The sequence below is a fragment of the Rutilus rutilus genome (assembly GCF_951802725.1).
Source record: "Rutilus rutilus genome assembly, chromosome: 13".
NCBI classification, from domain to species: Eukaryota; Metazoa; Chordata; class Actinopteri; order Cypriniformes; family Leuciscidae; genus Rutilus; species Rutilus rutilus.
The window spans coordinates 10,698,768-10,712,981 of NC_140218.1; the positions used below are offsets into that span (position 1 = coordinate 10,698,768).

Genomic DNA, 14,214 nt, shown 5'->3' on the forward strand with positions numbered 1-14,214 from the left:
GTATCATGGTTTACACAAAATATTAAGTTTTCAACATTGAAAATATTAAGAAATTGTTCTTGAGCATCGAATCATCATATTAGAATGATTTCTGAAGGATCATGTGACACTGAAGACTGGAGTAATGATGCTGAGAATTCAGCTTTGCCAGTGGGAATATATATAATAATATATTCAAATAAAAACAGTTCTTTTCCATTTTAACCATATTTTACAATATTACTCTTTTTAATGTATTTTTGATCAAATAAATGTAACCTTGGTGAGCTTAAGAGACTTCTTTCAAAAACTTTAAAAAAAATCTTAGTTGACCCTAAGCTTTTGAACAGTAGTGTAGATTTCACTTTATGTTCTTATTGTAAAAATTACATTTAAGTCAAGTGACTTTCAGTGCATTCTGGGTACAACTGTTCACAAGTTTGTGTGTTCCCTGGAAACCGCATAAACACATGCAGAGCGTAAGAACTTATTTATCAATGAGTTACACAGAAATTTGTTCTGCTCTTGCTATCATGGACCACTGCAAAAATGCATTGTCACGTCATAATAAAATTATACGTCAAATCAAATAAAAGACTGTTTATTTCTTTGTTGAGACCACAGAGATCTTCATGGACCTCACACTAATGCTCTAGATGATTTTTAACTGATTTCACCCTATAAATTATATCATTTGTTTATATACACTACTGGGAAAAAGTTTGGAATATGATTTTTTAAATGTTTTTGAAAGAGGTCTATTATGCTCACAATTTAGAATAACTGTTTTCTATTTGAATATATTGTAAAATATAATTTATTCCTGTGATCAAAGCTGAATTTTCAGCATCATTACTCCAGTCTTCAGTGTCACCTGATCCTCCAGAAAGCATTCTAATATGATGATTTGATGCTCAAGATACATTTAGCTTAATATTTAGTTCTCCTTAACCCCAGACCAACCTGTTATTGCATACTTTTGTTAAATATCCTGTAGATTTTATAATTTACAGTTGTTTTTTTCCCCCCATCTTGTACTGAAAAACAAGACTCTGTTTATGTTGTGAATCTAGGACACCTGTGCTGGTGCTCATGAAAGAACGATCACATGTGCGATTATTTTCTAATTTGAGTCATTCTGAACCCCCTTCCCCCTCTCTTTGAAAATTCATTGAATTGCCCTGAAACCACAACCTTTCCACTATCACTGTGTGGTCAGCAATGCGCCAGAAGCAGTGTTTTCAGTGCGTCATAAGACATGGTGCTCAGTTTTGTAGGTGAGGTGAAATTCCTCCACAGTCCATAAATGTCTGAAGCAACCAAGAGACACACACTGACCGCTTTCTCATTGGCAACATCTTCATCCAGCAGCCACTGCTCAAAGCACTCAAGGTAAAATTACATTTTTGCCTATGTTTATATATGGTGAATGTGATTTCGGTGAACGTGATTTCACCAAGTAAAACGTGTTCCTGGATCACCCTCCTTGTTAATCCTGGAACAACATTCCAATCAACCAATCAGACTTGGAGGGATATTTACAGTTAATGTCAAGTTTAGGCTTATAACTAGGCTTAGGTGTTTCTACATTAGTGTTATTCATCCATCAATTCCCTCTGATTTTAGGGATAAGTTATGGATCGTTTAGTAGTAGGGACTGGGTTAGGACTATGTTTTTGGACAAGAATACTGGTCCAGGATCAGCAGAAGATGTCGATCCAGGCACACGTCTTACTTAGCATAATCACGGCTACTGACCACGGTGGGCCCGGTGACTGCATTGGTTTCCTCCGGGTGCTCTGGTTTCCCCGCACAATCCAAAAACATGCAGTATAGGTGAATTGGAGATGCTAAATTGTGTGTGTGTGAGTGTGAGAGAGAGAGGGAGGGAGGATTGGGGAAAGACCTGGCAACCTACCCAGGAAAAAAATGAATGAATGAATATTGTTATTTCTGCTATTTGAGTAGTTTTATATGTTAGTAGGCTACTTTAGTAAGTATGATGATGATGCAAAAAAAAGGGTTTGTAAAGGGAAATCATGAAGGTCCTATACAACCTTTGTACTATGTGCTGTCTCCCATCTGTTTTCCATGTTTGAGTTCAAAGACTTTATGGGTCAATACGCTAATTGCACACATTGTATATCAATTAAGACAAAAAGATTATGGAAGATAACACAAAGTAGATCAAAGCCCACACACATGCATCAAAACTTTAACAGTCAGCAACTTAACCCATTGGACCAGTCTTAACAGTTAACAAACTGTTTTTTTTTTTTAGATATGCATTTACTAAAGTTATAATAATGTCGATGAAGCGTCCGATTCTTATTCTCGAACGGGTTTGCTGCTGCTTTGGTTATCTCAAATGAACGTGACAAACCTTGTGTAACATCTAATTGGCAGATGCAGTAAATTCACACTCTGATTGCTTTATAGTAGCGTTATCTAAAAATACTGCTGATATGCTTATTACGTATGTTTGTTTATTTTGAATACATATTTTTGTTGTTGTTGTATATTGTAGGGGCAGATACAAGCTCACACATCACTGATCTACTGACATTATTCACACATCACCGACACGCATGCATATTTGACACGTCCCCTTTAAGATGGAGTTCATGATAGTTTGGGGGGCCTGGTAGATGCGCGGTTTCAGACGCATTAAGTTTAATAAAAAAAAAAACCACTGTTGTTCTTCTCACACTGCAATCCTGCCTCCGTGTATTTTTTTATTAGCTCAAAAAGCTACAATATCAAGTTTTGCTATAATAAGATGCCCACCAAGCAATAACCTGCGGTTCGAACTTTGTACGGACTATTTCCCTCACCCTCTCCCTGATGCAAGAGATGCATGTCCGAGCAATGCACACGTTATATAAGTTGATGAGATAACAGAATAATACAAAAGACAATGAAGATAAGAGTCAAAACAAGAGTCCGGACCTGCATCAGTTAGCAGCATGGTGACTATTTAGACCAGTTTTTGTATAAAAAATAAAACTAGTCATCAATATTTTATTTTATTTTATTTTTTTGTATGTATGTATTTACAATTGCCATATGTAAATTCCACGGGAAACTTTAGAGCATTCTATTATTATAGTTACGAACGCGACAACTGTGAATCAGGGCTTGAATGTGAGTGAGATGTGTTGAAGTTTCGGTATGAACGTCGTTAGGCAGGCTGAGGCTACACTGACACTGCAGAGCATCTACAGTATAGCTTACATTGTGGTGTTTTCTTTAGGTTTATTGATGAAAGTTGGAAAACAAATTAGGACACGCTGTGATCTCTTGGTAAGTACAACCTTGTTCCCTTCGGCCGCAATTCTTTAGTTTGCAGTAGCCTAGTGTGCAGTGTAACACTGCAACTTTTGTGAGTGTGCCTAGCAAATGATGAACTTCACTAGTGTGAACCTTCTTATACTGTCTATGGTGTGAATCTGAGGAGAATTGATTAGCCTACGTCGTCTAAAAATCACTTAAAGTGATAGTTCACTCAAAAAAAAAAAAAAATGTTATGAATTACTCACCCTCATGTCGTTAAAACCTGTAAGACTTTCGTTCATCTTCAGAACACAAATGAAGATTTTTCTTTTTAATAAAGTCTGAGCTTCCCTTTCTGTCAGTTGACAGACAGCTTCCAGTTTTACCACAAGTGATGTGTGAGTTGATGAATGTTTATGTGAATAAAATGTAATCTGTTCATCATATTAGCGATCGAGTCTCTTCAGAATATGAATTCCGCTCAATTCATGGATTAGTTTTACGATCTTCATTAACTTTTTGAAGCATCAAAGTAGTTAGCTGTCAACAATGGAGAGAGCTCTCAGATTTCAACAAAAGATCTTCATTTGGGTTCTGGAGATGAACGAAAGTCTTACGGGTTTGGAACGACATGAGTAACAGAGTTTAAAATTTTGGGTGAACTATCCCTTTAAAAATCGGTTTGACCAATCATTGATAGCTTTGAGAAAAGCACCTGCAGCATTTTGAGCGCAGACAGAAATTTGCTTTGATTTTTTTATATGTATGTAATGCAACGATTTTCATACATTTATTGTGACCTACGTGGTCTTACAGTTGAAGAATAGGCTACTTATAAAGACCATTAATGTGTGCAAAATCTCTCTGGTCTCAGTAAACATGGCGTCAGTGTTGTCACAGCTGATGGGTCAGTGGATGGATTTTCAGGGACTCCTGATATTTCTGTGTGTTCTGCTGTTGGTGAAACACCTGCGAGATGTTCAGTCAAAGAACATGCCGCCAGGACCCTTCCCTCTGCCCTTGTTTGGAAACGTAATGAGTATAGGCTTTAGTGATCCTATGGAGGTTTTTCCGAAGGTATGTCTTTTCTCAGATGCATACAATATGTTTATTAAATGAGTTGTGTACATTTACAAGTTGACATGTTGATCAGATTGCTGAGAGGTATGGAGATGTGAGCACATTTTATCTGGGAAACAAACCTTGCATACTGCTCACTGGATACGAGACTTTCAAAGAGGCATTTGTGGAACAGGCGGACATCTTCACAGACCGGCCGTACTTCCCTGTGAATGACAAAATCTGTAAAGGGAAAGGTAAAAACAGCTAAAAGAACACCGCACACATCACTATGAGTGACACCATTTACACGTTAAAATGTTCAAAAACATTAAGTCTGTTATCAATCATAAACTGCTCACCAATTCATCTTTTTGTGAAACATCTTGTAATTCACCTTTTATTATTATGGCTAGCCTAGAATATAGCTTTGTCATTGAAAATATGCAGAACTGTTCATGACATTCTGTAGATCGTTACAGTGATCCTGGATTTAATGTAACGTGAGAAATTGAATTTTCCTGTCTCTCTTGAAATAAGGAAGTTCATTCATTTACTATGAAAACTTAGTTTCAGAACTCAAAACTCCCGCGTGACCATATATTTGAACTATATGATGCAAAATGTTCACTCAGTAATGCATGGAAGGAAACCACATTTGTTAAAACATGACTGCCCACATTTACGTGGCAACAATTTGAAGGATCAGGTAGAGCAACTATTAGAACCAGCAGCAAATTCGCAGGCCACCTTAAAAAATAGCTGTTACCACTTACACTTGTAAAAATTGTGTTTACATAGCCTCAATGGAATACACTTTAGCAATCATAGATTTTGCTCTCTTTATCCGTTTGTATGTAGGTCTGATCTTCTCCGGTGGGCACATGTGGCGTCATCAGAGGCGTTTTGCTCTGGCAACGCTGAAGTATTTTGGTGTGGGCAAGAAAACACTAGAAAACTCCATCCTGCAGGAGTGTCTCTTTGTCTGTAGTTCTTTTCAAACCAAACAAGGTCAGAGCACCATTTCTGCCTGAATTCATACATCTGAACAGACTACAAGTACATACTGCTCTCTACAGGCGAAGATTTGAAAGTACGGTTTGCAGCCGTAACCATTCTTCCTCTCTTTTGCTTTCTAAGGTTTGCCATTCAACCCTCATCACATCTTGAACTACGCGGTGGGCAATATAATATGCAGCCTGGTTTTTGGCTACAAGTTTGAGTATGACAACCATCGTTTTCATGAGCTGTTGCAGTATTCAGATGACACCTTCAAGCTTCCCATCAATATCTGGGGCCGGGTATGAGACCAAATTTACTATATTTATATTATATAATATTTACTATATTATACCTTTTTCACAAAAGTGCTATTTTAAAATCTCCTAATTTTGTTTTTAAGCCTCCTAGAATAGGTTTACATGCATCCAAGGTCAAAAACACTTTATTTTCTCATGCTATCCATTGCAGCATTAGCTATTTTCTCACAGTGTCTGAATCTGTTCGATAAAGGATTCAGTCTTTCTAAACCCCTCCTTTCTGAGAGCCTCCTTTGCTCTGATTGGTCAGATGACCCAGTCTGCTGTGATTGGTCTACTCTGCTCTGATTGGTCAGATGGCCTAGTCTGTTGTGATTGGTCGACCACTTACAGCGTATGTCAGAAACCAAACGTCTATATCATATCTAAATTTCAGCTCTGATCTTCCTCAGCGCTTGATACACAGTGATACGAACAGTAACGATGCCGTTGATTTTACTTTATCAATTCCAGCGCAAGTCCTCATGCTTTGGAAGTGCTGCAAAGTGAATTTGCTTTCGCAGTGCAGAAAACAGCGTCTTCTCAACGTGTCGACACACAAACCAAACTCTTCCAGTCTCCGCTACAACTACAGTGTTTGAGGGTCAAAGTAGATGTTGTTCACAGACAGCCAATGAAGACATTAAGCAAATTTGTTACATTGTTACTTGGGTATGAAACAGGAATTAAGACTGGAATTACTGACAACTCGTTTCAGCAGTTCAGAATCGGTTCTTTCTTTTAGGAGACAATAACTCCATTTATATGCACTTTGATCTTTGAAACTTTGCAGACCTTTTACATTCACAAACAGCTGTATTACACTCTACATGAATAGTAATATTCTAAAAAGTATCATGGGGGCACTTTAACATCATAAATCTGGTTTCTATTTTCTGACCAGTGTAACTAATTGAGATATATATATATATTTTTTTTTTTTTAAATCATAGAAATGTTAAATATGGATTCCCCCCCCCCCCCCCCCCCCCCCCTTTTTGCTTTAGCTTTAGCAAAAGGGGACACAAATTCGATTTGTTGTAGTTTATTTATAGGAGTTTACCCAAGTATGATGAATGTCTAAATTGTTATTAGTAAAGACCAGGAACATGTACAATATATAAAAAAAAAAATTCTTATTTTGATTTTATGTTGACTACGAAGCGAGATCAATGGTCGATGTTTTTTTTTCTGGTCAGGTATTTTCAGTACATGCACTAAAATGTGTGATCTACTGCAAAGATTGATGAAATACTGATGACCAAATGTATTTGTCCCTCAACAGCTGTATAACACGTTTCCCGCCGTGATGTCCTTGCTGCCAGGAAAGCACCAGACTACATTTGCCAACCTTTCCAAGCTGAAGCTCTTTTTTCAGGAGGAAATCAAGAAGCACAAAGAGGACAGAAACCCTTCCAGTCCCAGAGACTACATCGACTGTTATCTGGATGAAATTGAGAAGGTAACCGGTTTTAGAAGATCCGGGCATAGTGATTTCAGGGAATCTTCTCTTCTGATTTAGAGTGTTTGTACACTGATAATTCATACATTTCAAGTGAACTCAAAGGATACATTTGTGCACAAATCACATCCCATATTTTTACTTTCCATTTACCTATTTTTAGAAGCGCTCTAGCCATCTCTTTTTAACCCCTCTTTCTGTTCATGGTTGAATCCTGTCCCAGTGTCAGGACAGTGAGGCAGAGTTCACAGAGGAGAACCTGATACACTGTGTGTTGGATCTGTTTGGAGCCGGAACAGAAAGCACGGCTAAATCACTCAGCTGGGCTTTACTCTACATGGCCAAGTATCCAGATGTGCAAGGTGGGCCGCTCCGCTCCTATGACCTACTTGTTAGTTAAATGTGTATGTGTGTGTGTCCACATACTCTGCATGTTCACTCTCCATAGAGAGAGTCCAGTCTGAGATCGATCAGGTGATTGGACAGACACGTCAGCCGTCGATGGAAGACAGGACACATCTGCCGTACACCTACGCTGTGATCCATGAAATTCAGAGGTTCGCAAATGTTCTTGCCTTTATTCCACCGAGAGTTGCCAGCAGAGACACCACAGTAGCTGGATGCCTCATTCCCAAGGTAAGTTAAAAAATACTGTTTGTTGCATATTTCAAAATCAAAAATAAGAATAAAAAGTTTTTTCCCCCCAAGTTTTGCAAGAAAGTGTGTTTATTTTATTTGATTGCTTTCTCTTTTATTAGCTTCTGCACTACTGTACTGTACAGGCTTTTAATTGCCACAAATTCCACGATTATGGTAGAAACGAGAATATATCCTTTGTTTCTTTGAGTTAACCCTTGTGCGTCCTTAAAGGAGAAGTTCACTTTCAAAAAAACTTTTGCTGATAATTTACTCACCCCCATGTCATCCAAGATGTCCATGTCTTTCTTTCTTCAGTCGCAAAGAAATTAAGGTTTTTGATGAAAACATTCCAGGATTTCCCCCCATGTAATGGATTCTATTGGGACCCAAACGGTAGAAGGTCCAAATGACAGTTTAAGTGCAGCTTCAAAGGGCTTTAAACGATACCAGGCGATGAATAAGGGTCTTATCTAGCGAAACGATCGGTCATTTCCAAAATAAATAAAAAAGTTTAAGTTTTATAAGCACAAACGCTCGCCTTGCTCTGTTCTGTGATGCGCGTTCGTGACGTCACGTAATACGCAATTACGTTGAAAAGGTCACGCTTGACGTGTTTACAAATGTGCAGGAGGAGGACCATATACACATTTTCAAATGTATTTGTGTCAGTTTATCGTTTAAAATGCCCATTTCGTGTGCGTATCCTGGGTGTTTTAATATTAAAAAGCCAAAAAGAACATTTTCTTCAGGACAGAAATTTTTCAAGCGTGACCTTTTCAACGTAATTGCGTATTACGTGACGTCACGAACGCGCATCACAGAACAGAGCAAGGCGAACATTTGTGCTTATAAAACTTAAACTTTTTTATTTATTTTGGAAATGACCGATCGTTTCGCTAGATAAGACCCTTATTCATCATCTGGTATCGTTTAAAGCCCTTTGAAGCTGCACTTAAACTGTCATTTGGACCTTCTACCGTTTGGGTCCCAATAGAATCCATTACATGGGGGGAAATCCTGGAATGTTTTCATCAAAAACCTTAATTTCTTTGCGACTGAAGAAAGAAAGACATGGACATCTTGGATGACATGGGGGTGAGTAAATTATCAGCAAAAGTTTTTTTGAAAGTGAACTTCTCCTTTAAGGAGATTTGTCTTTTTCACATAATTTTGCCTGTGTTAAAGGGGTGGTTGATTATGATTTCACTTTTCTAACTTTAGCTAGTGTGTAATGTTGCTGTTTGAGCATAAACAACATCTGTAAAGTTACAATGCGTTCAAAGCAAAGGCAGATATTTCCTTTTAAAGAAATCACTTTTTAAGGACTACAACAAACGGCTGATAGGGACTACACGACATTCCTCCCGGGTTAGTGACATCACCAACCCTAGAATGTACATAAACCCCGCCCCCTGAACACGATTTATAGATTATCATGACAGAATATGCTAATCAATGACTAGAAGATAACTACACATAAGCTACATAAATTCATCAACTAACCATTCAGAAATGTCCTGTTGCTTCTACATGTTGTCACTTCTTCTTGAGTCTCCATCTTTGTCTGACTCCGGTTTGAACATAAAAGGCTGAACGTTTTTGAAACTTTCAGTGCATGTGTGTGTGAGGTAAAAGGACACAAGTTGTTGTAGCTCCGCCCTCTGTGCCGGGAGCAGCAGCTCATTTGCATTTAAAGGAACAGACACAAAAACGGTGTGTTTTTGCTCACCCTCAAAATTGACAATTTTAACATGCTATATAAAAATAGCTGTAGGGTATTTTGAGCTAAAACTTCACACACACACACTCTGGGGACATCAAAGACTTATTTTACATCTTGTGAAAAGGGCATTATACCACCCCTTAAATGCAAATTGCCAACTGCATACATTTTGGCAGAAGTGTATATTTTTATTGGAATTTTAATATTTCACCCTCATTTCCTTTCATAAATATATTTTACACTGGTAACACAAAATAGGTACACTTAGGACCTAAAGGACAACAATGTCCCCATTGAAACCCATTAAAACTGTCATTTTTAATCCCAGGGCCATTTAGCTATAAAGTGATGCAGTCTTTGTTAATAGACTGTTGGCAAAGCTTAAAAATTAAAAATGTATTTATATTTATATATATATATATATATATATATATATATATATATATATATATATAATATATTTATATTTATTTTTATTTATTTATTTATTTAAACTCATTCTCTCAGGTTTGGCCTATAAATCCCAGCACTGTGTATATAAAGCTTTGCTGGGATCTAATGGGGAAAAATATGACACTGCACTCAAGCTTCAAATTTTTGTCTTTTTTTTTTTTTTTTTTTTTTGCTACAGATATTTTTGCCCTTTAAAGACCTCAGAGTAACTTTTTAAAATTGGGGTTAAATTTGGTAAAAGTTCAGATTTATTTTAAAAAACAATATATTGTACTGATAACATGATTCTATTTCAGTAAACAAACAATTTGTTTAATGTTTATAATGTTCTTAATTTCTTATGTTTTGTTCTATGACAGGGTGTGATGGTGCTGCCGATGCTGAAGCCAATCTTACAGGATAAGAATGAGTACAGCACTCCGAATGAATTCAATCCTGCACACTTTCTGGATGAAAATGGCAAATTTTTGAAGAGAGAACATTTTATCCCCTATTCAATTGGTAGGTCATAAGGAATTTACAATATACAAACTATAACTAAAAGAAGTCTCTTCTCACCAAGGCTGCATTTATTTGATCAAAATAATAATTTAATTATTAATAATTTAGTAATTTATTCCTGTGATCAAAGCGGATTTTTCAGCATCATTACTCCAGTCTGATCCTTGAGAAATGGGACACATGATCCTTCAGAAATCATTCTAATAAGCTGATTTGCTGCTCAAAAAACATTTATCAATTTGTTGTGCTGCTTAATATTTTTGTGGAAACTGTGATAAATGTTCAGGATTATTTGATTAAAAGAAAGTTCATAAGAGCAGCACTTCTTTAAAACTGAAATATTTTGAATGCACCGATATGAAGATTTTGGCCGTTACCGATAACCGATATATATTGGCCGATAAATCTACATCCAAATTTTTATATAATTTTTGAGAGCCTGATTACAAAAACAAGTCTCACCGTTAAAATATCCCAAGCACACAATTATGATGTTCTCATTATAATTTTATGTAGCCGATATGACAGACTTGCGCCCCACATGTTGCACTTACGTGTATTTTCCATTTTTTGAAGTGATTCCAATCATATTTCAAGCAATTAAAAAACATCATGGCGAACAGTGCGCATCCGTGCCAAGTGTCTCAGCTGAAGGAAATAATCCATTATTTATCGGCTTAAATATATCGGCCAAATTTTCTTAGCGGGCCGATAATGATAACATTAAAAATAAACCGATATGGTGGCCGATATATTTGATAAATTGAATGTCTGAATAAAATGTAAAAAAAAAGTTACTGACCCGAAACTTTTGAATGGTAGTGTATATAAACTAATATACACTAAAATGAGATTTGATCAAATTTACCTTAGCTTTACTGATCCAGACCATGATTTCCAGGTAAGAGGATGTGTCCAGGTGAGCAGCTCGCTGGTATGGAGCTCTTCCTCTTCTTCACGTCTCTGATGCAGCGTTTTACCTTCCTGCCTCCTGAGGGACAAACGCTGAGTCTCAAAAGAACAGTTGCCATCGCTTCTGCTCCTGAACCTTTCCATATTCGTGCTTTACTTCGATAATGCGACACTATTGCAACCTAAAATAAAGAATCGCCTCATTAAAGCACATTGAAGTACAGATAACCATTTCTTTCTCTGGTAACATGTGAAACATGTAGTTATGAATATGTCATTTTTATTTTCATTTCATACACAAGGTCAGTAGTCAGGCTACTTTTATCCTACATAGGAGACGTGTTGGAAATCAAAGGCAGTCGACTTTGCTGCACAGTCAGAGTCGATGAAATAATCACAAAGGTTAAGCTTTTAGATTAAGCTATTTAGGGTGCAACTTTCACTCACCTAGAATGCAAAAGTTTTGTGAGCGAATGCAAAACGCTTGTGAAAGAATGCAAATGAAACGCAGTTTTTCCTCCCATCTCATATTTTTTTCTATCCCCCTGTCCCTTTAGGGGCTCCGTAATTTTGCAATGCTGAAGAAAGGTATTTTCTGTGAACTTGTGAGACTTCTGATTCATTAGCGCTATAGGGAGATGAAGAACAATAACAAAGTGTAAACTAAAACTATTTGTGCTACAAGCCAGTGTGTTGATAACGATAACAAGTTAAAATAACATGCCATATTGCAATATCAACCAGAATTACGGGCTGTTTTGTACAGCTAAAATAACTGGAAGTGAATTATACCAGAAGCCTCACACATTTAGATTACCAATGGCTGCACCCGCTCTTAAAAATAAGGTGTATTAAAAGCTGGACTTGGACTGTCTTTGCCGTCACGGTTTAGGATATTTTCTCGTGAAGGGTTTGGGTCTGTGTATATTCTTGTGGTGCCATCATTTTTCTCATGACGTCATTTTCCTGTCTTCATTAATCAAATGGCATTTATGACTCAGGAGATTGGTTAAAAACTTCTTTGCTCAGCTGAGAAACTGCTATTGAAATGAATCACTGCGTTCTACACCATATTGACCATATTCCTACGCAGCTGCTCTAGTTTCACATCTCTTCTTGCACTCTGCGCTTGTTTTGGACAATAAAATAACCTCCACTTAAATTACTATTTTACGTCTGTGTATTATTTTGATAAGTAGCCTTGTAATAAGCAGGTAATTTTGGTAGTTTCAGGTTGGTTGATGGTACCTTTTATGTATAATTAAAATCGGACACTTGTTATGAGATTAAAATTTTGATTCCTCTTATTGATTTCTCTGTGTGCATTTTAATATGACTTTTAACCATTCAAGTGCAAGAAAACCTGTGTGCTGTTTCCTGTGCTGCGCGCACACCAATACTGAACTGAGTTCTCTTCCGCGTCTTTTTGCACTTGAACGCACAAATACACACAAAAATGTCACAATATCCACATAAACACAGTCGGTTATGTCTTAATTATGTCTTAATTATGTCTCAACAGTTGAGAAGGAAAACTCATGCGTAACACTAATGGGTCCGTGCATCAGGTCTTTTAGGTTGGTTTATTAGGCTGCTGTCACTTTGTGTCATTAATGTTAATCAAACAAAAGACAAAGAGAAAATTAACTCACAGTTATTGACTGAATAACTTTTGCAACTATATTTATAATGTATATTTTATTTATAAAGTGGTGTTTATTTTACATTTGATTACAGTCTCTGTACCTGAAAACAATGTTAATTTCCATCATATCTTTGTCCAGTTGCATTTATTTGTGCGATTGGCTAGTTTGTTCTTTTTTTTAAAAGGGACTATGTGTAGCTTTTTAGGTATTTTATTATCTAAAATCAATATATTTATTAATAAATATGCCCTCAATGGTGTACAAATACCTATGCCAATGATCAGACTAATCCTCAGACCTCAGACCATCAGACTAAGAATTTATTATCTTTATATACATGGGACGGGTAGGTCCACTGAGGCTTCCATGTAGTTCCGCCATCTTGAAAAACTATAATAGCAGAGAGGGACAAAAAGTACTAGGCCAACGCGTTTCCACAACGCGTTTTCGTTCAGAACCAGCGTCACGTGACTGAAGCCAGCAGAAGCGGAGGAGCAGAGCAGAGAGAGGCGCTTGTCACTGCCGCGGCAAGTTTAAAAGGCTGCACTGCACGGTTATTTATACACCGTTCATTCATACATATGCTGAGTCACAGGATGAGTCCTCGTCGTCGAAAAAGTCCAAAATAGACCGTAAAAGGAAACGTGACCGGAGATTACAAAAACAAGGGTTAATGTCGGGATAGCTAATGCAGGAGAAAGCTTTCAAAAGAGACCCTGAAGTTGCCTGCTTTCTTCTCGACAGGTAAGTCAATGTTACGGTCTTAATTACAAGCTTTTTTTTTTCATTGCTTGGTTGTGTACTTTATTATATAGACAGTAGAAGGTTTATAGTTAAAAGTTAAACAGGCTCTTTGATGAATAGCAGCTATTGAGTAAAGTAACGTTAGAGAAGGCTCTGATGATGATGATGATATCTAACAATGCACGTACTTCAAAAAATATAACGAGTAAAGAAGGCATTACTACTAATTACCATAGTTAATGTTTTTCACAGTCAGTAATTTATACTGTAGCATTCTTTTTTTCGTTGTTTCAAGTTTCAGTTTGTTTTAAATAACAAACCTGTTCACCGGAAGAAAAACTTGAAGTGCTATTATAAGACATCCTGTCATAGCTTTTTAGTACATAACGGCTACCGTAGATGCAACGCGCATTTGAAAAAGTGAGGCACTGGAGAGCATTATTCGTTTGAATGCAAAATACAATTTCACCACTAGATGGGAGAAATTCCTACACACAGTCCCTTTAAAACACCGACTGTTTACTT

General features: G+C 36.9%; 1 protein-coding gene across 3 annotated transcripts; it reads left to right on the forward strand.

Annotated features, from left to right (window-relative positions):
• Window positions 1-1,311: 1,311 nt before the first annotated feature.
• LOC311302158 (cytochrome P450 2J4) lies at window positions 1,312-12,607 on the forward strand. Of its 3 annotated transcripts, none has more exons than XM_084427806.1 (11): window positions 1,312-1,371; window positions 3,233-3,282; window positions 4,127-4,329; window positions 4,406-4,568; window positions 5,173-5,322; window positions 5,452-5,612; window positions 6,895-7,071; window positions 7,295-7,433; window positions 7,520-7,707; window positions 10,246-10,387; window positions 11,289-12,607. In XM_084427806.1, the coding sequence occupies exons 3-11, from the start codon at window positions 4,132-4,134 to the stop codon at window positions 11,462-11,464; spliced, it is 1,494 nt and encodes a 497-aa protein (XP_084283932.1). In that variant the 5' UTR covers window positions 1,312-1,371; window positions 3,233-3,282; window positions 4,127-4,131; the 3' UTR covers window positions 11,465-12,607. The 3 variants fall into 3 exon arrangements, with proteins under 3 accessions (XP_084283932.1, XP_084283931.1, XP_084283933.1); XM_084427807.1 differs by lacking the exon at window positions 1,312-1,371 and adding an exon at window positions 3,099-3,123; XM_084427805.1 differs by lacking the exon at window positions 1,312-1,371 and having other exon boundaries at window positions 2,936-3,282.
• The last annotated feature ends 1,607 nt before the right edge of the window (window positions 12,608-14,214 follow it).

Excerpts from the sequence above, each read along its gene's own strand:
- LOC311302158 (XM_084427806.1), top strand. The coding sequence starts at position 4,132 with ATGGCGTCAGTGTTGTCACAGCTGATGGGTCAGTGGATGGATTTTCAG. Across the intron at positions 4,330-4,405 it reads CTATGGAGGTTTTTCCGAAG|ATTGCTGAGAGGTATGGAGA; the intron begins GTATGTCTTTTC and ends CATGTTGATCAG. Across the intron at positions 7,434-7,519 it reads CAAGTATCCAGATGTGCAAG|AGAGAGTCCAGTCTGAGATC; the intron begins GTGGGCCGCTCC and ends CACTCTCCATAG.